Source organism: Erigeron canadensis, chromosome 4, assembly GCF_010389155.1.
Source record: "Erigeron canadensis isolate Cc75 chromosome 4, C_canadensis_v1, whole genome shotgun sequence".
Taxonomy (NCBI): Eukaryota; Viridiplantae; Streptophyta; class Magnoliopsida; order Asterales; family Asteraceae; genus Erigeron; species Erigeron canadensis.
The window spans coordinates 26,373,214-26,396,829 of NC_057764.1; the positions used below are offsets into that span (position 1 = coordinate 26,373,214).

General features: G+C 34.5%; 1 protein-coding gene across 2 annotated transcripts; it reads right to left on the minus strand.

Annotated features, from left to right (window-relative positions):
* Nucleotides 1–1,722: 1,722 nt before the first annotated feature.
* Nucleotides 1,723–13,146, minus strand: LOC122595321. Of its 2 annotated transcripts, none has more exons than XM_043767665.1 (16): nt 12,709–13,146; nt 9,043–11,520; nt 8,441–8,894; nt 8,110–8,338; nt 7,425–7,589; nt 7,065–7,337; nt 6,726–6,971; nt 6,276–6,638; nt 4,864–6,180; nt 4,738–4,794; nt 3,914–4,288; nt 3,601–3,824; nt 3,101–3,234; nt 2,758–3,015; nt 2,183–2,361; nt 1,723–2,104 (listed from the first exon to the last, which is right to left on the minus strand). In XM_043767665.1, the coding sequence occupies exons 1-16, from the start codon at nt 13,079–13,081 to the stop codon at nt 1,994–1,996; spliced, it is 7,236 nt and encodes a 2,411-aa protein (XP_043623600.1). In that variant the 5' UTR covers nt 13,082–13,146; the 3' UTR covers nt 1,723–1,993. The 2 variants fall into 2 exon arrangements, with proteins under 2 accessions (XP_043623600.1, XP_043623601.1); XM_043767666.1 differs by having other exon boundaries at nt 1,723–2,089; nt 12,709–13,143.
* Between the last annotated feature and the right edge of the window lie 10,470 nt (nt 13,147–23,616).

A 23,616-nucleotide genomic window follows, 5' to 3' on the forward strand; every position in this document is an offset into this window, starting at 1 on the left:
AGCACCGCTATTAACTACACAGGTTGGTATGTTACTTTCCTATTTAAAAAAAACAGGTTATTTGCAAATAGCAATGAAGTTTGTATAGATTTCAATACCAGAAGAGTATAAGGATTATTCAAATTAGAAACATATTTCGAATTTTATCAATTACAGAATACAATACTACTTTTGATTTTTCCAAATCTAAAACCCAGATATAGTTCTTAGTGTTTTGTTCATTTGAGGCCTAAATTTTCTTTGGAAACTAGGGGACAAATCTTGACCATTGGATTATCTCCTAAAAAATAAATCCCAACCCTTGATATCTCCCCTTCCCGCCGTCTCCTTCCTCCCACCACACACACACACACACACACACAAACACAAACACACACATAGATTCTCTCTTTCTCCCAGTTTTTCCGGCAACGGCTCCGGCGACGGGATCTTGAACCACGGCCATCTCCACCTTTATCTCTGACCGGCGACGGCGACCAACTCCTCCTCCTTCTTCTCAGGCGATACAACCGCCGGAAAATGCAACAACTTCGCCGGAAAACTTCAAACGCCGATAAAACCTTCGTTCCTTCGAATTAGAACACCGTGAACAAACCCTGACCAGAAATTAATCCGATCTACACTCGCCGGAAAACTTGAAAAACTCACCGGAAAACTTAAAAACGCTATAGCTTTGTTGTTTCTTCGAATTAACGCATGAAACTTGTACCAAATCACTCAGAAACACATTCCGCACAAACCCTAGCCAATAAACACTGTTTTCGAGCTCGCCGGAAAAATCACAGTGTCGCCGGAAAAATCACAGTGTCTTAGTGATTACCAATCAAGCTTGATTTGGCTTGACCAATCAAATATGATTGGACAATGTCGCCGGAGTAATTCACCGGAGTAATTCGCCGGAGTAACCAATCAAGTTTGATTGGTTCGACCAATCAAATATGATTGGACAATGTCGCCGGAGTAATTCACCGGAGTAACCAATCAAGCTTGATTGGCTTGACCAATCAAATATGATTGGACAGTCGCCGGAGTAATTCACTGGAGTAACCAATCATGTTTGATGGGATTTTGATGATGGTTGATCCAAAGGCTGAGATTAGTCCCTTGGTTTCCATCAATTTTAAAGGATTCATATGAATACAACCCATAGTTCCTATACCTATATCTAAAATATAGAGCAAAGTTCGTGACTATTTTATGCGAATAGCCTTTAAAAAAAAAACCCGCATTTACATCGTTGCACTACGTAACCAATTCTTACGACTAAAAATGATACCCCCTCCGTCCCATTTTAATTGTCCAATTTTGACTAGTTAAGTCTTTTTCTTTCGACTTTGACCGTAATTATTTTTATTTGTGTTATATATTAGTTGATTAAAGTTATATCAATGAAAAGTACATGTAAAACTCAATCATTTCATATATGTTATATCAAGTGTTATCTAACAAACACAAAGATATTTATGGTCAATGTTGGAAAAAAAAAGACTTTAGTCAAAATTATACAATTAAAATGGGACAGGAGGAGTATTGTTTTACATGCACATTTTCTTGTACATTACAATAAAACTGATTGTATTAAATTCCTTTCTACTTGTCTTTTGAAGCAACAAACAACACATGGTTAACCGACCAACGCCAATAGTCATTAAGTGAACCGATGGACCAGTATAAAAATGTGTTTAGAACAAACAATACATTATAGCGAAAAAAAAAAGGCAATTGATAATGAGAACTGTACTTCTGATTTAGTGACTAAGAATTTGTTCTTACACTCTAAATAAAATCCCACAACGGTGACTATAACTATCAGGGACCAGTACAAAAATTATGACAGACGATTAGACGGTGATGTGGATGATTTACCTTATATAGTTATATATACATACAATCTACACATAACTCCCAAAGGAGCTCGTCAAAAAATAGAAACATGCCCATATAGAGCCATGGTGATGTTCTATGATGAACATGGGACGGGCCATGGGATGATCTATAGAAAATCTCTAAGTTGAACCAGCTTAACAGAACCATCTCCCCCACATGAAAGAAAACCATCAGAAACAACTTGAATATCGGTCACAGCAGCCTGCAGCGTTTCAAACTTTTCGTCATAAGTTCAAGCTTAAACTGTATTTTATATATACAGCAAAATTTTGAAGTAAAAGGGTAAAAATGGTACCCTAACAACGCCTCCAAATCCTCGTGAACTAGGTTGAATGAAGGTGTGTCTATCATGCAATTTTGGCCAATGATATACTAACTCGGCCCTCTTAGCATCCCAAAGCTTAACGTCTCCATCTTTGCTTCCGGTTAAGAAATAACTGGTATTTGGGATAGCTGATATCTTGGTAACACTCCCTACAAATAAAGAGGGTAAATATGCGGTGTATTGCAATTGTGGATAGAGTAGGTTTGCGGTGCCAATTTCTACCTATTTTTTAATGGGTCAATAGGGGCTGTGTTTTATATCTAACTGGTCAAAGAGAAAAAATAGCTCATTAAAAACATATAAAATGCACGAGATAGGTCAAAAGTTGCCCAAAGTGTATTTCTAATGCGTAAAACCTCGCGAAATTGTTTCATTTACTAAACTTAATAAACATTGTAATCATATTTGACACACTAACGTTTAATTATATTCTGTACAGTAAGTGTTTTGGGTTACCCTGATCTGTCAGAAAGCAAAATTACCCATTTTGACCCATTATCCAACCTACAACCTCTACAATGGAGTATAGACGTATAGTTTAGTACCTGCATGAGCCTTTGGTATGTACCAAAGCATCCCATTTCGATTCTGGTCCCCGTGTTTATTTTGCAAGCCTGCCGTTGAAGATGCATTAAACTTTTGTTCATTGTTATCTGAATTCTTATGTTTTTTTGGTCTTCCAGTAGCTATGTAACGAAAATCATGAACTCCAACATCGCCACCCTTTCCACCAGTCACAATTAGAGGAGAAATAGAACCACTTCCTATGTCATTAGCAAAAACACAAATTGAGCGTGCACCACCTGGACATGGAGAAACACCAAATTGATATAATTTATGAAGTCATTATTGTTTAATTGAATAACAGTAAATGTGAACTTTCTGAACCTTCATGACACATTATTGAAGCTCGAGACGTAGTAAGTGGGGCAAGTGTATCCCATATAACTACATTAACATTGTTGGAACTATAACCTGATGCTGCAACAATTGATCCACTTGAAGTAACGTATGTCACATCCCTGCATACAATCAGGTTGCAACCATCAACAAAGAGAAATTACACGAATAGATTAGAGGTGGCCATTTTTACCCATTTAAATGAGTCGGTATGGGTTATATTCTTTTGCTGTCAAACACAAGATTTTAAAATAGATTAAAGAACATAGCAGCTTTGGTAGAAACAGATCAAATCGATCAAAACCGCAAAGTCTCCTAAACCTCCTAAATCATATTTTGTGATCATATCCAACACTCTTTAACACTTTATAAGAAGTTTAAAAGTTTTAAGAATCAAATGTTTTGGGTCAACCCACCCATTCTGCGACCTCCAAAATGTCTATAAGGAAAGTGGATTAGACAATAAGTATATAATAATGAGAGTGTACGATGTGTAGTTGTTAAAGCAGAGAGATGATTCGGTTGGACGAACATTGCTCCTTCCACCAACTTCGAGCTGCCATGTGCAAACCGTTCCATCCGATGCAGCAGTAGCAAATCGTTGCCCACAATGATCAAACTGCACAGCTGATATTGATGCAAGAGCATATGGTGGAGGGACATTTGCAGCAGGAAGGACCCCGTATGTAGCTGTAGCTGTACTTTTACCAAACTGTACCATACAAGTTTGACTATTAATTTATTTCCATGAGTCTTTTTACAATATGTCATGTGAACCATGCGAACTTGTAAAATGTGTACCTCCCATAAATATACATGTGTATTACTTGAACCAACCAAAAAGAAAGGTCTAGAAGGGTGGCTTGAAAATGCACGTGTCCTAATATTATCTACAGTTGCAGGTGGATCAATTAACTCCTCAAAATCTTCTTGAATCTCCCAACCAAGACTAGAAGTGCTTACTGGTCTTGCTAAACCAACACCGATGGTCGCCCCACCCAAACCAAGGTGGGTCCCCTTCCTACTTCCAAGACCAATGCCAGGAGAAACACATGTAGGAATGGGTGTAGATTCAGCTCCAGCCCACCCATCAGTCGGCCAATCAACATCTGTCCAGATATAGTTTGACTTGTCAAAGGAAGTTCGCCCATTTTCCCAATCAAAGAAAATTATTCCCTGGATCAATAGAATCATCAAAAGAAATTGTTTAAAGAGACTGCAACTAAAAACTACATAGAGTACTACAATAACTAGAGATGACAACACGGTCGGGTTGGGTAATAATTGGGTAATAGGTACTTTTCGGTACAGGTTGGTTGACACCAGATACTTTTAGCCCAAAGTTTCAGAAATAATATAAAAAATTGTGTCCAATATGATTACAACAAATAATATTATATCAACAATAATCTAACACTTAGAATATAATGATTTATGATGTTTTATGAATTATAAATATATTTGTGGGCAATTTTTGAGCAGTTCCTTTCAACTTGTTGTTTTTACAGGTTTGACCCAATAGAGATAAACCAAAAGCCAAATCGATCATTCATAAGTGAGGGTCAAAACTTGTAACCTCCTTTAAAAGCAATTGAAAAGGAATATACTCGAGTGTTACTTCTGACCTTTTTATTGCTAGCAATTGCAGCTTGCTGTTGATCAATTGAGTTGATGCACAATGCCTGCTCAACAATATAAAATTTAGTAACCATCGCTTGAAGCAATTTTCTGTGTAGAAGGAAAAGCGTTACCTCGAGTAGTTCTCCATTTATTCTATGTACTTCTTTAGGTTTCTGAAAAGGAGTGTGTTTCATCTTCATAGCCGAGTCTTTACTACTTAAGGGGTCAATGGGTGATCCAACTTCTTGACTGTCATTTTCAGAAGCTTCATGTTCCCCAGTAATGCTTGTATATGCATCACACCATCCTCTAGAATGTTTCTGCTTAATAAGCTGTGACCACTTGGAATATTCCACTGCAAAATCTCCACATAGCATTTTTTGATTATCAAACATAATCCACAGTACTTCAAAAGGTGATGACCCTTCTACATTATTCGTTATTGTAGAAAGATCAATGTCGACACCTTGAGCAAGGCCTTGATAATTGGTTATTGGTGTAGACCTACACAGATCTTCTAACCACAAAATTGTAGATTCATTTGACTGGTCCTTCACTTTTTGCAACAAAAATGATGCAAGCTGCTTTGCACAATAAGATGACGCATGCTCTGATTCCACTTTCAGCAACTTAACCAAGACCGCTGACACTATCTGTAATTGTGTTTTTGTGTTGTCATTATCATGATCAGATAATGTAAAGCTGGATAGGTAGGTAGAAAGATTGCATGGAGAAGAAACAGAAAAATCATCTTTAACATTTTCGGCCAATAAATCACATTGATGCTTCAGAAAGCCTGACATGAGTCCCCATAAAGAAGCCCGTATAATATACCATTTATCAGTCTTAGGAATGGCATGTCCAATCTGGTCATGAATTGTTGAGCTAGTGGTGTTACTGATCATATCATTATGATCTAGACACTCTGATAGTTCCGGAAGGATATTGTTCATAGATTTCATGTTAGCCTCCAATGATACAGATTCACTAGAAAATGTTAGCAAAACAGGCTTCAAAACAAGAAAAAGACTCTTGAAATCTTTTTGAAACCAAGCAGATGCAAAATATATGTAGTATTCACATAAATCCAGAATAAACATAGGTGTCTGTAAAAGATTTTCAGCGTAACAACCATAGAGCAATTTCAGTCCAGATCTTATCTTTGAAACCAACAGCAACAAATCCTTCATATAAATTCTGTATGAGCTTAACCAGCAACCAGTATCACCAACCCTCACACTAGCCTCAAATTGTGGTTTTGTGTCATGGCAATTCATCCTACAAACCAAGTTATACCTCGAATATAGATAGGAAAAATCTTCGATAGCCTTCATGATGAGCATGGGTAGTGAACGGTAGGATGGATTTCCATTTAATGATATACACTCATTTTGTAATATATGGGAACCAATGAACATGAGGCCCTGATTATACAAGGAAACAATAATCTGAAACATAAAGAAAAACAGAATTAAAGAAATACCATTTACTAAATAATCTTTCAGGATAATAATTAATAACTGGATACCATAATGCATATTACCATATTAATTAGATGGTAGCGAATCAAGGAATACTTCTGCTCAAAATATGCAATTCCTGCATTAAATTTCTTTTCAAAAGCTGAAAGCAGCATATCAAACTGATGATTTTCAGATGATCGTGTAATGCTTTCCGGCCAACTCGGATGTTCTGTTAACAGATTTGTCATGTATTGCAATGCAAAACTGTATTTTACAAGTGACAGCATACACAACGCCACATCACCAGATACCCAATTTGAGGAAGATAAAGATGGCTTCAGCTTCTCATTCAGAATGTTCGGTTCCAAACTATCTGACGTACTTGTTGGTTCAGAAACACTGAACATGCTGAGAGAAGATGACATACATTCCAAAGCTTCAACCTAAAAGGTAGTAAACAAAAGAAAAAATTATACTTCTAACAAATATGAAGATGATACTTAATAAAAACCACATAGAGGTGAACATACGGGTAAACCACATCTGCTTAATGCAGTTGAGGTCATCAAAATTGCCCATCTACCAAGAATCGTGGTATTATATTCACCAATAGCATTCTTCATCTCGTTTTTAGTTGCCAACATTAAGCAATATTGGCCAACACTTGGATCTATAAAAGCTACATGGTTGGACAAGATAGCGAAGGTATTGCTTGGAGAGTTAACTTGCTCGCCAAGAATGCTCAGGAAAGATTTAGAGTAATTACCTAATAACCACTGAAAACCAAAAACAATAAAAATCTTACAAGGAAAAACAAAGTGAGAAACCTCTTTTTTCTGACGAGAAGAAAGGTAGTCATATCTTATTACCTCCAGAAAGCTTGCTTTCCAGTAGTCGCCATTTTCATAAGCGGATGGTAGCAGGAACTTCGATGTTATATGGTGTTCTGATGGCCCACCATACCCTTCAAGAAGACGACAAATTACAAGAGCAAGCTGTTCATCTCCAAGAGTTTTTGTGCAGACATTGATAGCAGAAGATGTATCACCTCCAAGCAAGAAGAAAGCTACAGCAAGCTCCAGTTGATGTCTGCCCATTAACACATACGCATTTTTTAATGCAGCAGCTTTATTTTTCTCATCCTGTACCAAATTGTTGGAACTGCTTCAAATTCGTCATATTGCATGACAAAGGTGATAATTAAAGCAATGGCTTAAAGTTGTACTAACCTGAAAATTGCGTGAAAGAAATGCGACCAATGGCTTGTCTTTTTCGTCTTTGCTGATTTTAAAAAGGCCTGCCAAAACTTGCACCCTGTTTAAAGCTATGTATAGAAGTGCACATGCCTTTGGATCTCTATTTTTCAGATATTGCTGTTTTGCCAGTCTCTCCATCTGCAACAAACAAATTGATATGTGTTAATTACGAAAAGTTGCAAACAACTTGGAACTTTGCAAAATTGAGATTGAGAGAATAATAAAAATGTTGCTAGATTAGCTTTATGAGTGGGATATTAGAACAGCAGAACTTTAACGCTGTAAAGATATAAGTTTAGATCCATAAAGAGAAGTATAATATTTGGTCAACTTAATTATACTCGAGCAATAAACCATTTTGACATGAACAAAATTTTAACTCATAACCATTATAACATTGAGTATAAGTGATGTGTCACAAACAATGGGAAGTAATAAAGAGAACCAAAATCCAACAAGGCAAAATACCATACTATGCTTACACTTAAAAAGTGTGACCTTCGTTTGAGTTCTTAAAAGCTCTATATCTTGGTTTTGCACTGATCCCCAAATTTTAGATATTTAATTCACGTTTCCATTAGTTCTTCCAAATGGATACTACTATACTGCAGGACTAAGCTATTAAAGTGGTTTAAGTGGAAGTGGCCAAAGACAGTACCTTTGCTCGCAACTGGGATTTATTCGTGTACCAAAATCCAACACCCATGTTGCGCATTTCAAGCCAAGATGATTCAGTATTCAAAAGAGATTCAAACAAACTTTCTTGACAATCAGAGTGGAATGCCCAAGCAATAAGGGTTGAGTCAAGGACCAACTCCCCCGCTGATGGCAATCTCCCAAGTCTACGGACAGAATACAACTGCTGAAACCTTACTGAAACCCAAAACCTTCAAAGAAAACAAACGTAAATGACACATTTAATAAGTTGAAATTTGAATACCAATCTTAGAATCAATGTAATATTAGTAAAATCAACAATTTATAGTTACCTGCGACCAGGTTCATCAAGGCCACTATATGGTGAAGACAGATTTGAATTACTAATTTCATCAAGTAGATCATTAACAGCAAGAATCTGCACCTTTTCAATGTTGGTGATAGCTGAAATGTCCTGTAACTTCTCAAGAGAATCAATAAGTCCACTCAGTCCAGATTTTGTAGAATTAGAGTTGAATGTATTGCTGGAACCATTAGAACCCCAAGCAGAGTAATCGAGTTGATCAAACTGAAAGCTCGAAGATGTGCCTAAATCCGCATTGCCACTCCATGCGAATGCTTTATTGTTAATATTAGTAGTGGGAAGTCCTTCAACGTATTCTGAGAGGCTGATTTGTGGTATTCTGTGGCTAGAATTAACAGTCGGATTTCTCTTCGAAGCAACATTATCAGAAGTAAGATGCTCAACAAGATGCCTTAGAACACTTTGTGCACGTTTCCAATTCCCTGAACACAGCAAAAATATTAGGGAAATATTATATGTATGCATGCATGCATCTATATATAAAACATATGTATTTACAAGTGGTCTACCAGAAGAATAATTATAAACAGCAAACTGCATAACCAAAATATTTCAAGCAAACTGAAGAACCTGAATAAATATGGACCAAAAGAGCTTCGGGAAGGTAGGAGGGCAGAGATCCACCAACACGTGCTGCTATTTCCAAGATTCTCTTAGAACCAATCAATGTACTCATATTATAGGACATACAGTTCTCGGTGTTCATTTTTATAGGATATCTGGTCAGGCATGGTTCATTTCTATTTATCAATGTTTCAAAATCATGAGTATCGGAATCACTAAATATTTCAGGAAGCATACATTTGGATATGTCCTTTTCGTTGCTTGGGAGTAACCACTGGGTGGTTAGACAAAAATAGTTATCATGAACAATTACACCTGTTGCTTTAGGTCCCCAGTTAAAATCTCGAATAGCAGGGAGAGTACGAGTTTTTGCGAGACAAATCCACATGTTTCTATTCTCGGTTTTTTCTGATTCAACTATAATCTGACCCCCATAGCGTCTCATAGAGTACACCTGCAATTCATTTTGCAAGCAAACTCCAAGCAGTAGCTGACCATTACCTATTGTTAACCAATTTAAAGCAACAACCCGCCCGTGAATCTGTATAGTGTCTTCTAGTAAAAAACTCCCAGTTTCTCCTATGTACACGGATTCCCATATGTGGAGGGTACTATGGTCATTTGACTCATCAGTGGTCGACACGGTTACAATCTTTCGACCACAATCAGTTGGACTTACTCCTATGATGGGGCCCTCCTGAGCAACAACTACACCCACTAGTTCCCACTCCTGATCCAAATTCAGGGATTTAGCAGCCACACATCTCCATAGTTTAAAACTACCATCATAACAGCCAGTAACCATGTGATATGCAGCATAATTGTTGAATACTTGCTCTTCTGTTTTAGCTGTATAGAAGTTATGCAGAGATGGAACAGCAAAGCTTGTAACATTATCATTCTCATACGGGGGTGGAAACTTAGATGAGCCACAATCAACAACTGTAAAGTATCTATTCCCAGAAAAATCACTTTCAAAAGAATATGCACCAAATTCTGCATTTTTGTTAAAGTCAACTTCTAAAGGATTAATTGTGATAGTCCAGGATAGTGCCCGAAGACGGCACTTCCATATAGCTAAGACCATAAACTTGTTATTTAGGAAGGTGTTAGATGTAGAAGTCAAAGGAATCGACCATATACTTGGCGGCGCATCTTCATCAGAATTACCGATGAAAGGGATAGCACACAATTTATGACATGATATAACATCTTCATTTTGACCAACTAGAAAACAATTTATGCCTCCAGCATGCCCCATGAGTAGAACCCTATGGTCATCTATTATTGCAGGAGCCCACCTCAAACTGGTGTATTTGCACTGAGAATCTTGATCTACAAAATGGCCATACAGTTTGCAGCCGGAGTTTAATGGTGATAAACCCATGGCACTGTTGGAAAGTGACCAAAATAAGATCAGTCCATTGGTATCTAAAGAAGCTGCTAGTTCAGGATAACACCCGTACGGATGTAATGCAATTTGTAAAATCTTTCCAGTGTGACCTTCTATGTTTAGGGTTCCATTTGTAACAGACGATAAGGAATCATCTGATGATATGCCTTTATGAAATTGTGACCACACCAGATGGTTACAAGGTGATAAGTAAACTATAGAGGATACATCTGGTGGGCCAAAGAACCCATTCCTTGATATAACAGATTTGTTTAGTGGAAAGCTTGTTCCTACTTTAGAACCCAATATCTCTCGTTTTTTCCACAAGGTAACTCGTGGGAATCTCAATGGATAAATGTCATCGATACAGTGAACGGCCCAGAAGGTTACCAGCATTTTAGGCCCAAAACATATTAACCAATCACACTTACCAGCTTTGCCAAGGTGATAGTCTTCGGAAGGAAAATATTGACTACCTTCTTTACCCATATTAACAATACCATCAAGCTCAGTGGCCCATCTTACAAACACATCGAAACCCAGAATACCATTTACTGCTTGATTTATCTCAATTGTTGCAGCAACCCTAAAAGATGACCCGGTTGGTCTCTGATCATTATGGATCTTCACGTTCTTCTTGGCCCGTCCATCATCGATCTCACTCCACAACCTTACAGTCCCATCAGCACAGCTTGTTAATAATATCAGCTTTAATGGATGTTTGGGCTTTTCCTTCCATTGGTTTGCTACCAAAGGCCTCCACTGAATCATGGAAACAGGAACACGATGATGGAGCTCAGCTTTGATGCATTTTGATTTTCCATGACAAATCAACACAGATGTTGAATCTTCATTTATCAATTTATTTTGGGGTGCAGTTGCAAACAGGCCTTCAATGGAGGAGGTAGTGGAAACCAAGGATTGGGGGAACTCAGGTTTAAATTTCCAAGCTATTTCCCAAGACGAGTCCTTTTTCCACAAGACAACATCAATTCCAACTGAGATTAGACCATCTCCTGAACCTGTCCATTTGATGGCCTCCACGTTTGTGGCTTGCACAAGTATCGCAGTCTGGCCCCAACAAAAAGAACCTGAATATGAGTAAGAAAGTTCAAATGTACAACATCCAAGTCTAATAGTAAAACATGAACCATTTCAGGGTAAACATGTTTGAGGTTCTATCTTTCTGTCCATTATACACATACAAGAACATCTACATGACGCTTGTCTTTCAACATCATTTGAATAGATTGGTGTCATTGGGCCAATAACACTCGGTTCCGGACAACTTTTGAAAATAAGAGATAATATCATTATTGAATTCAAATAAGTGAATAACAGTACATTGTCATGTTATAACTTATAACATCAAATTACTACATACTACACATATCGCAAAATTGGAAGCCTAAGTCTTGGATATACAAACGAAGGTGGTAGATTTGTCATTCCCACAACGCTTATAACAAGGAAATAGAAATATTAACATGCAGGTGGTTCACTTTACAACTTTCATTAAACATACAGTTTTGAATTTACTGTGTGGTGTTCATCAATTAATAGTTGAGGAAAACTGAAGATTGTACGTGTTGGAAATTTACACTGAGAACTAGGTGACTAATCTACATAAGCACTTAACTCTATTTGATTTCATGCTAAGTTGATCATTTTATTTATGTTCTAAAACATAATTCCTTTTTACTAGCTAAAGCAATCTTATATTGGCAACCAAGCTGGCAGAGTGGCAATAAATTACTCCATGGTGGCCTGGAAACGTCCTGTTCAATAGCCTCTTAACCTCAGACATAATACTACTCAAGCTTACATGCTCTTAACCTCAGCCGTAATGCTACTCAAGCTTACATTCTCTTAACCTCAGACGTAATGCTACTCAAGCTTACACTCCACCCATTCACCGACACCACATACTAAAATGATGTAACTTGTTTTAATTAGCACATTTCTAAAGGATACCGATATGCAAACGTGAACCCTATAAAAACTCACTCCACTATAACCTCATTATACACAATTATCAATATACATAGGCATTCAGGATTTTCTCCACCTCAGCAGCTTGGTTTTTCTTATTTTTGTTTAAATTGTATTGTGGGGTCCAATTATCAGTGTGATCTTTAAAATTTAATAAACTGGTTTCAGTGTGGTTTTACACAACAATGGCAGTAATTCAATATTCTAATGACATTATACATACAATAAATACTAAACAGTCAAATTCATAATATATATATATATAATATATGTATGTGAGAGCTAACCTTGTTGTGAAATATGATTAGAAATATTATTATGCGCAAAAATTCCAATACAATTATGCAATGAGGCAGCAACTTCACCACTAGAAGCTGGACACCAAGAAACCGACGAAATATGACCCGACCCATCACCCGAAACCTCGATAACTTGTCGAAAAAACGGATCTTTTTTGTTTTCCGATGGAGATGGAAAGTGGGAGATCACTAAAAGGGATGATGCTGCATATGCAACCCATGTGTGACCCAGATAGTCTGGTAACCAGTCGATTCCGGATTCGGGTCGGGTTGGAGCGGATGGGATTGTTTCGGATTTGATCAGTTGGTATGGAAAGTTGGTGGTGGTGGGATCTCCGGCGGCGGTGGTTTGGTGGTGCATTATGGCCTTCTGGTGGTTTTAGTGACTGGTGAAAGTAAGAATAGTTGTAAATCTGAAGCTGGGTTTGATTGTTAAAATTTTCCAAAAGTCGGTTATAAGATGTAAAATTGTTATTTAACCGTGGGTTTAGTGAGCAACTTATAAGTTGTTTGGTCGAATATATATGGGATTAGTGGATTACTTTACTTATAATCAATTTTCAAATCCCGTACATTATTAATTGTCACATGTACTCGGATAAATATAATTTACATGATTTGAAAGTTTGTTACCTATAACGCATAGAATTAAGTTCCATATATGCAAATTTACATTTTAAAATACTAATCCCAATATATATACAATTTTTGAGATATGACCTATAATGAGGTATTATTCATGCTATTTAATTTCTAGAGAGAATTTCATATGTGTCATTGATAAGCTTCATAATATCATATATGCCCAATTAAATTTTTAAATATCAAATATGTCATTTTTAAATATAAAATATATCAAATATGCCAAATAGTTAAATTTAATCACTTTAAAATGTTAAAATCAATTAAAATCATCAGTAAAATTTGACATTTACCATTATGTCCATTTTAAAATCCTTAAACATTAAAACACGGAGGTGAGAGATATATTCTAGATTTCCAGTGGTTAATGAATTAGCGGTTCATCTTTCTTTGCTTTAGTTAACATTGGTAATTGATATTTAAATAATCCATTTTTTTCTTCTTTTATATTTCTATTATCCTACCATTGTTTATATTCAGATGTCATACCATGACTCCATGGGTTTCACCTTAAATTAATTTTCGCACTATGTAAGAAATTGAAGAAAAAATAAAGAGGGATGCTAGGTTGACAAACATTTTACAAACAAACACATGTGGAATGTGAAGTGGTCCAATCAACAAAGAGAGAGAAAGAAGAGAGAAAATACATAAAGATAATTTAATTGGTGGAAGTTGTGTTTGTAAAAATTTAGTTGTAAAATGTTTGTAACTAAAGAATTACTCAAAAATAAATTCGTCTCCACATGGTATGAAACCATGGATAAATACTCTGACAAATTCCGAAAATCAACTCCAGTATATAAATCACAAAAGGGAACCCTTATAATCAATCATAAGTGATCTCCATGTTTTAACTCTGGATTGTAATGAAAGACTATAAATGTAAATGTCAAATGTTATTATATAGTTTAAAGTAGAGGTGAGCAAAAACCGAACCGGAAAACCAAAAACCAAAAAAACCCGACAAAACCGAACCGAAAAAACCAAAAATCGAACGAAATCCATTGGTTTGGTTTTCGTTTTCTAAAAACCAAACGGATCGTTCGGGTTTCGGTTTCATATACCAAAAAAATGATCAAAAACCGAACCGACCAAATATATTTTAATTTGTTATATATTTATATCATATTACATTTATATTTATTACTTATAATTTGTAATATGTTAATGTATTTAATCTTTTTACTGTACAAATCTATATAATTTGTATATTTTAGATAAAAACTTACAGTAAATACAATTCATTTTATAAAAGTTGTACTAATTTTAACACCTAAAAAATATAATTAGTTAATAAAAAAACATCTCTATATTTTAGTTTCTATATCATATTTTTTTTCTTAACAATTGAAGTTAAATTTATAACATAACAAACAAAAAACGTTAAAAAAAAAGATTTATAGAAAAAACCAAAAAAAAACGAAACCGATCCAAATCGAACCGGAAAACCGACAAACCGAACCGAACAAAAACCGAATCCAATGGTTTTGGTTTTCCAAAAACCGAATGATTCGGTTCGGGTTTCGGTTTTAGACAAAAACCGACCCAAATCGACCCAAATCGACCCATACTCACCACTAGTTTAAAAGATTTTAATACATAATTTAATTAAATCTGAATATTTGGCGCATCACGTGTGTATATCTACTGTATACAATCCATGTGTTTTGTTCATACATTCAAGTAACATAAGTATACCGCAACATTTAACCACCACTTTTCAAGAGGTACCGCGACAACGCGCGGGTACCCTTCTAGTAATGCCATACACCTTATATTTTTCAAGTCAGCACATCCAAATTAATTGATTCAAATTCATCCAGCAAGATTATGTCATTGATTAATTCAAAACATAATTCCTCTTCTTGTTGATCACTTCATTGAAGCTCCACTTTCTTTGTTATTTCACAACTCAATCTCAACAACTGAACTCTAAGGTAATATACTTTAAATTATGAAATTACTCTTTTTGAATAAAATAGTTAATTTTGATGCTTACACAGTGTTTGATAATATATCTGAATGAGTTTAGTTTATGATTTTGGGTTTTTTTTATAATAAAAATTGGATGTTTACAAAGTGTTTGATAAAATGTCTTAATGAGTTTATGTTGTGATTTTGGGTTTCTACTGCGAAAAATGACTAAATATATCTTCTTTTTGGGTTTCTACTTTGAAAAACGACTAAACTTCTGGTTTTTTGTGTAATGATATTGTGTTATTTTGCACTGCAAAATGACCATTTTTTTATGATAAAATATTCATCATTTATCCTTTAATAATGAGGCAAGCTAGCTACGAGGGGAGATGGAGAGTTCTTCAAAACTCAACTTTAAGGAGTTGATAAGTGGAATATATGTAGTTAATACTCCTGCCCGGAAAAAGTCAACATCGGCCATGTGGGGTTCATTTGAAAAAATCACGAAACCAAATGGTAGAGTTGTTGCTGTTTGTAATCTTTGCAGGTCGAATTTTATAGGAGATAGTGGGACCAGTAACCTGAATAGCCATCTTAAAAAAAACATAAAGAATTTGTAACACTTTCGGATTCAAGTCAAAGTGCAAGTACTTACGAGTTTAACCAAGAAAAAAGCAGGAAAGACCTTTCTACAATGGCGATCAAGCACAACTATCATTTGTCGATCGGTGAGCATAAGTATTTTCGGATGTATTCCTCGTGGGCTAAATCCCGAGCTCTTTATCCATACCCGAAATACAGTTAGATCATATATAATTAATATCTACAAAGAAGAGAGATAGAAGATGTATAGTTTCTTGGAAAGCGTTTTGAGCAAGGTAACTCTCACAGCTGATATTTGGACTTCTGATCACCAAAATTTAACTTACATATGTTTGACTGCTCACTTCATTGATGAGAATTGGGAACTCAAAATCAAGATTCTTGTATATACGCATATAGAATGCCCACATGATGGTGACACTTTGTTTAAGTTTATTCAAGATCTAGTACTAGAGTGGAACATAGATAAGAAGTTGTTTGCCATGGTAGTAGATGATGCTTATTCGAATGATGTAATGGCTAGAAAGTTGAAGTCTTGGCTTCAAGAAAGATCTTTATTAAGCTGAGAAGGAGACTTATTCCATGTAAGATGTATTGCTCATATTCTAAGTTTAGTTGTACAAGATGGATTGGAGATGATACAAGGACTGCTTGAAAAGATCAGACTCACAATAAGGTATCTAAGGAATTCCACATACGCAAAACATCTATTGGTAATATCTTTGGACTGTTCAATCTAATTTGATTCCTTACAAAATCAAACTTCTGTTTTGCGTATGTACAATTCCTTAGATACCTTATTGTGAGTCTGATATTTTCAAGTAGTCTTTGTATCACCTTCAATCCATCTTGTACAACGAAATTTAGAATATGAGCACTACATCTTACATGGAATAAGTCTCCTTTTAAGCTTAATAAAGATATTTCTTGAAGCCAAGACTTCATTTTTCTAACCATCACATCATTCGAAGAAGCATTATCTACTACCATGGCAAACAACATCTTATCTATGTTTCACTCTAGTACTAGATCTCGAATAAACTTAAAAAATGTGTCACCATCATGTGGGTATTCTATATGCCTATATGCAAGAATCTTGTGTTTGAGCTCCCAATTCTCATCAATGAAGTGAGCAGTTAAACATATGTAAGCTAAATTTTGGTGATTAGAAGTCCAAATATCAGTTGTGAGAGTTACCTTGCTCGAAATGCTTTCCAAGAAACTATACATCTTCTCTTTCTCTTCTTGTAATATTAATTAAATCTGATCTAATTGTATTTTGGGTATTGATAACGAACTCCGGATTTAGCCCACGAGAATAAATCCGAAAATACTTATGGTCAACGATCGACAAATGATAGTTGTGCTTGATCACCATTGTAGAAAGGTTCTTCCTGCTTTTTTTCTTGGTTAAACTCGTAAGTACTTGCACTTCGACTTGAATCTGAAAGTGTTACAAATTCTTTATGTTTTCTTTTAAAATGGTTATTCAGGCAACTGGTCCCACTATCTCCTACAAAATTCGAACCGCAATGATTACAAACAGCAACAACTCTACCATTCCGATTTTTGTTTTTTTTCAAATGAACTCCACACGGCTGATGTTGACTTTTTTCGGGAAACAGTATTAACTACATATATTTCACTTATCAACTCCTCAAAGTCGGGTGTTGAAGAACTCTTCATCTCCCCTCGTAGCTAGCATGCATCATTATTAAAGGATAAATGATTAATCTTTTATCATAAAAAAGTGGTCATTTTACGGTTTAAAAAACACAATATCATTACACAAACAACCAGAAGTTTAGTCGTTTTTCAAAGTAGAAACCCAAAAACAAGATATATTTAGTCATTTTTCGCAGTAGAAACCCAAAATCACAACATAAACTTATTGAGACATTATATCAAACACTTTGTAAACATCCAATTTTTATTATAAAAAAAACCCAAAATCATAAACTAAACTCATTCAGATATATTATCAAACACTATGTGAGCATCAAAATTAACTATTTTATTCAAAAAGAGTAATTTCATAATTTAAAGTATATTACCTTAGAGTTGAGTTGTTGAGATTGAGTTGTGGAATAACAAAAAAAATGGAGCTTCAATGAAGTGATGAACAAGAAGAGGCATAATGTTCTGAATGAATCAATGGCATAATCTTGATGAATGAATCTGAATCAATGAATTTGGATTTATGGACTTGAAATAGGGTATATGACATTATGATAGCGATCTTGATAATCCGGATGGAAAGCGATTCAATTTTTAAATAGATAAATGGAAGTATTTATTGGATAGCCAAATGAATTAATAGATATTTAGTTTGATCCAACAAAACTTTTAATTGGATTGTATACGTATATTTTGATCCTATTCATTGTCAGATGATATATATTTAATTTATACTAGATTTAGACGCGTGTTAAATACACGAAAAGTTTAGAATATTTTTTATAATAAAATGAATTATTAAATATATATAACCAAAATAAACTTTGTAAATTCAAGTTCAAAAATATATGAAAAAACATACTAAATATATGTAACCAAATATTATATAGAAGGGATAAGGACCTGAGAATGTAATGAACTATGTACAAATGTCTATGTTGTGTAATGAACTACTTCGATGTTTATTGTATATAATGAACTTTCAAATTCAGGTTATTGGATGTATCCGACTAATTAAAAACTTACAAATGGCAGATTATATGGTTGCCACATATACCCGGGTATATCCAATAACCAGGATTTTAAAGTTCATTACATACAATAAACATCAAAATAGTTCATTACACAACATAAACATTCGTACATAGTTCATTACATTTCCAGGTACTTATCCCTATATAGAAATATGTATGCTTAGTATATTTTTCATGTTTTTAATCAAAATAGGTGTTGTAAATCTCAAAAATAGGACATGCTTGAAAAGAAAAACAACATACCATACCTCTAATGAAGGTTTGTTCCTTGGGTAATCAGGGTTCGAATCCAAGGGGGCGCATGTTTTATCCCAAATGACATTCAATGCTGTAAATATCGTGTCGTTTGGCGATCTATCCGGGGTTTTTCTTGTGAACTACCGCGATGACATCCTGGCCGGTAGGTGTAGAAACCACATACGGGTGAACAGGCTCTCACCAGAAAACGAACGTTAAAAAAAATGTAGTATGATTTTATAAAACTATATCAAATTGCCAATAATTTTAGTAGTAGTATCCAAACTCCAAGTGCATATCAATGTCATCAACATATCAAATATTACTTAAAAGACAAATTATGTAAGACATCTATACTTCTATATCTATATCTATAATTTATAACCCCTTATAAAACATTTTGAATTTCCTATTTTAAGAAATTCAACACTTTTTTATACCCGAAATACCCCTATTTCTTAATCTTAATTTCTCTATACACCTAATATATACTTTTATACTATCTAATAAAAAAAGCAACTCTCTCTTTAAATGTTAACATTAATAACTAAATTACACTATCAGTCTTTTATCTTTTAAAATATCTTCGTTAACCTTTAAATCATTTACTTTTACACCAATTATCTACACCACTTGACGCCACCTCCATCACCAACAGTCGCTCCCACCACTACACCTTCGCCACCACGACCACCGCCGCATTGCGCAGGTACCGTGCTAGTTACTATAAGCTAGTATATTTTAAAAAGAATACGGTAATGTTGAAAATATATAATATTTTCACACTACTACAGAAAATGGCTTTTGACACGGTCAAAAAGTATCTTTTGACACGGTTTTGATTCCGTGTAAAAGGGTAGTGTAACTAATACTTACCCCCTTTATACACGGTTTTATGCCCGTGTCAAAAGGGGTATCTTTTGACACGGTTCTTCACCCGTGTAAGAAACACTAATATAACCGTGTCTAAAAACTAATTTTTAACACATTTTCTTACCAAATGGGGTATCCATGTTCCTTCATTGAGAAGAATCTGCCACATGTCTAATCGTTCCATCTATTTTACGCTCTTTAGCATGCCAACGCAACAACTTCGCATCATTAGAGTTTGCAAATAGTCGTTTCAATCTTGGTATGATTGGCAAATACCACAATGTTTTAGCTGGGGTCCCATCTTTCGTGTCGTTACTGTCACCCCCCGTTTGATCCTTTCACTTATATCGTGATGTACCACATCTAAAACATTGATCTAAATTTGCATACTCATTCCTGCATAATATACAATCATTTGGGCATGCATCTATTCTTTCAATTTTCAATCCCAGTGGACACATGAGTTTTTTGCTTTGTATGTTGAAATCGGTATATTATTTTTTTCTGGAAGAATTTCATGCATAAATTTTAGTAACTCTGTGAAACTTTTATCGCTCCAACCATAGCCTGCTTTCAAGTTAAACAATCTATAGACAGCTGAAAGTTTGGTAAATTTAGATCCAGGATACAGTGATGTTTCGGCCTCATCAAATAACTTTTGAAACTTTTCAAAATCCTTATCAACAACCTCGTCCTCCACATCTTGTAACATGCCATTCAAATTATCACCACTATTATCATTGTCAGAAACACTGTTATCATTTTCATTATAATCAGGTTGAACCATGTCTTGATCATCCAAATACTCTCCATGATATATCCAACATGTATACATTTCTGTGAACCCTTCACATATTAGATGGTCTTTAAGTACATTTTTATCACTAACATCTTTTATATTTTTACATTTTTTACAAGGACACCGAAAATGATTATCTCCACTTTCAATCATATACTTCTCGATTGTTTCAATAAACTGATTCAAACATGTCAAATAATCATTTGTAGCACGTGGTATTTCGTACATCCAATAACTCCGATCCATCTGTAACATTAAAATATACATGTCAATTAAATGCATACTCGGTAACAATCCAGGACAAGTTTGGTGGCCATCCTAACCCGCTTTTTGAATAATTTGTCTCATATGCGAATGTATATAATAGATTGATTATTTAAGAAAAAATCGGACAACAATTCCCCTTAACTCCCCGAACATGTATATAAAATACATATTCGTAGGAGCAAAGAGAAATGCTTACCAAAAATTTGTTAATATTCAAATCCATTATATACATTCACACCCTAAAAGAGACAAATTATTCAAAAAACAGTCCCAAATGGGGACTATCCGAAACTAATCTCTATTAGATTAATTCCGGACGGGTGACCTACGGCATATGAACTTCCTAAACTAAATGATATATATTAGAATTCTATACATATGCAAATACGAATGATCATTTAAATTAACCAAATGTGAAGGGAAAAAAAGGTTACCTTATCAAAAAATATGTATCAAATATCCTTTAACCCATAATAGGGTTAATTAATCAACTTCTTCTACCTCGACATAACAAAATTCACCTAGAAAAAATATCATACACAAATTAGATTGGTAATACAACAATATGTATGTATTATATATATATAAATTTATATATTATAATACCATTATTATAATAATAATAATAGCCAAATTAACTTACTTGAAATAAATGTTGAGATATTCCACCAAAATATTTAAAGATATGGTATTGAATGTGGAGTATTAGAAAAATTGAATGTAGAATTTTTAGAAAACTTGAATATGGAGTTGTAGAATAATTGAATGTGAAATTATAAGATAATTAAATGTGAAATTTAAGGGAAGAAGAAAAGAATGTGGCATATAATCTAAGCTGCCAATAGGTATCATTTTTTGTTCAGGACATTTTACACGGTTTTAGTCTTCAACCGTGTTAATAAGCTGACTAGCATTAAATGCGTTTAACTACCACCTTTCTGCTAAGACCTTTCTTACACGGTATCCTAAAACAATCGTGTCAAATTTGACGTTCCCCCCTTTTTACACGGTTGGTTACATTAACTGTGTTAAAGTTTTCGGGTGTTTTTACATTTTACACGGTTGGCAACATTAACCGTGTTAAAGTTTCCGGGTTTTTTACATTTTACACGTTTTTTTTGTTAACCTTGTAAAATGAGGGTAGACTAATTCCCCTTTTTGTAGTAGTGCCACTTAACAACCCTTAAAATACTTTTACATACACTACCCCCTTAATATTAATGATTAAATTATACTATCAATCATTTATTTTTAAAATATGTTCGTTAACCCTTTAGTTTTTTACATCAATTATATATACAACTCAACGCCGCTTCACCATCAACAGTCGTCCAACCATCACACGTCGCTGCCACGACCACCACCGCATCGCCAAGCACCATTCTAGTTGAAGAAAATAATTTTGAGACATTATTTCAACATAAACATGCATGTATTACACATGCTACTATTTATGTGCATAAAATAAAGGAAAATACTAAACGCAGCCTTTAGGCTTGCATTTAACATGCATATGTTATCGATACGAGGATATGTTTATGTTTGAGCAAAAGAAAAGATTATTGTGAAGTATTTTATATTTATATCAAATTAGATGATGTATTTATCCATATATGTGTCGACATATATATATTTTTATTTTATTAATATACTTAATTGAATAGAGTTAAAAAAAATTGTTTAAAAACTATTGATGACATAAACAAAAATCAATTTGATAAAATCGAGAGTTATGATTCGCCAATAAGTCATTAGGTCAGTTGTTTTTTAAGTATATATAAAAATAAAGATAAAGATTTTATCTTCTTAATGAATAAAAAGGAAAAAAAAAAGTCAAATATATAGGGGAATTGTCGTATCCATTATGGAAGCAAAGAATCCACGTAAACATAGCATAAGCATAAAATGATAAAAACATGAAACAAAAATGTAGCCTGGGAATTTCCCCTCTCAAATCAAATCATTTTCTAAAATAATAACATCAACACATTGTTTCATTTCGAAGATTAATAGAATGGCATCCGATCAAGCCGTGATAACACACAATAATAATTGTGGTGTCAAATCATGCGACAAGATTGATCGAATGGCAAACTGGCTAGGAAGTAGCGTCGTATCAGCCTTCTTCGCGTCCTTGGAACGTTGTTCTTGTATCAACCTGACCACCTCTCATGATGATCTTGATGACGATGAAGAAGCCAAAGATCGTCCTCTTATGTTCACAAAATCGCTCATGTTTGTTGATGATTCGCTGCATGGCTCTCCACACCATCATAAGAATTAATCTCAACAACATGTAACAAATTTACTAGATTTCGCATGTTGATGTTACATTTGATGTTATTATAACAAAGTAGTCATGTAATTATGAATTGTTATCTAATTGTTATCTTTCTTTGACGATACATAACTTGGGTTGCCATTAATTTTTTTTATCATATAAAAAGTTGGCTATGTTAAGGGTTTTAACTTTTAAGTTTTGTGTTAGAAGAATAAATAAACTTTTGGTGATTGTAGATTTTAATTAATGTATACCGATCTTGACTCCTTGAGCTTAACTAATACTCATTGGTTACCATCTTTTGTTCTGAGTTGAAGGTGATGGATATGGATAGAAGAAATGAATGAACAACGCATATGGATAGATGTTTCGTGTTGGTAGTGGATCGGATATTAATGATTATTTTTCATTCATGGATAATAATCTTTTTACCAATGCACCCGTAATATATGATTACACGCATTCACACATAATTTATATTTATATTGATCATCTTGTGTCTTAATTAAACATGACTAAGACTGAGATATGAACGATCCCAACTTACTTAACAAACGACGTAT

What these genes read in the sequence shown, in the direction of transcription:
- LOC122595321 (XM_043767665.1), bottom strand. Translation starts at nt 13,081, where the DNA reads ATGCACCACCAAACCACCGCCGCCGGAGATCCCACCACCACCAACTTT. An exon ending in TAATCATATTTCACAACAAG is followed by an intron (nt 11,521 to 12,708) that starts GTTAGCTCTCAC and finishes ACTCATATTCAG; the next exon opens with GTTCTTTTTGTTGGGGCCAG. An exon ending in GGAAAGCAAGCTTTCTGGAG is followed by an intron (nt 6,972 to 7,064) that starts GTAATAAGATAT and finishes TTTGGTTTTCAG; the next exon opens with TGGTTATTAGGTAATTACTC.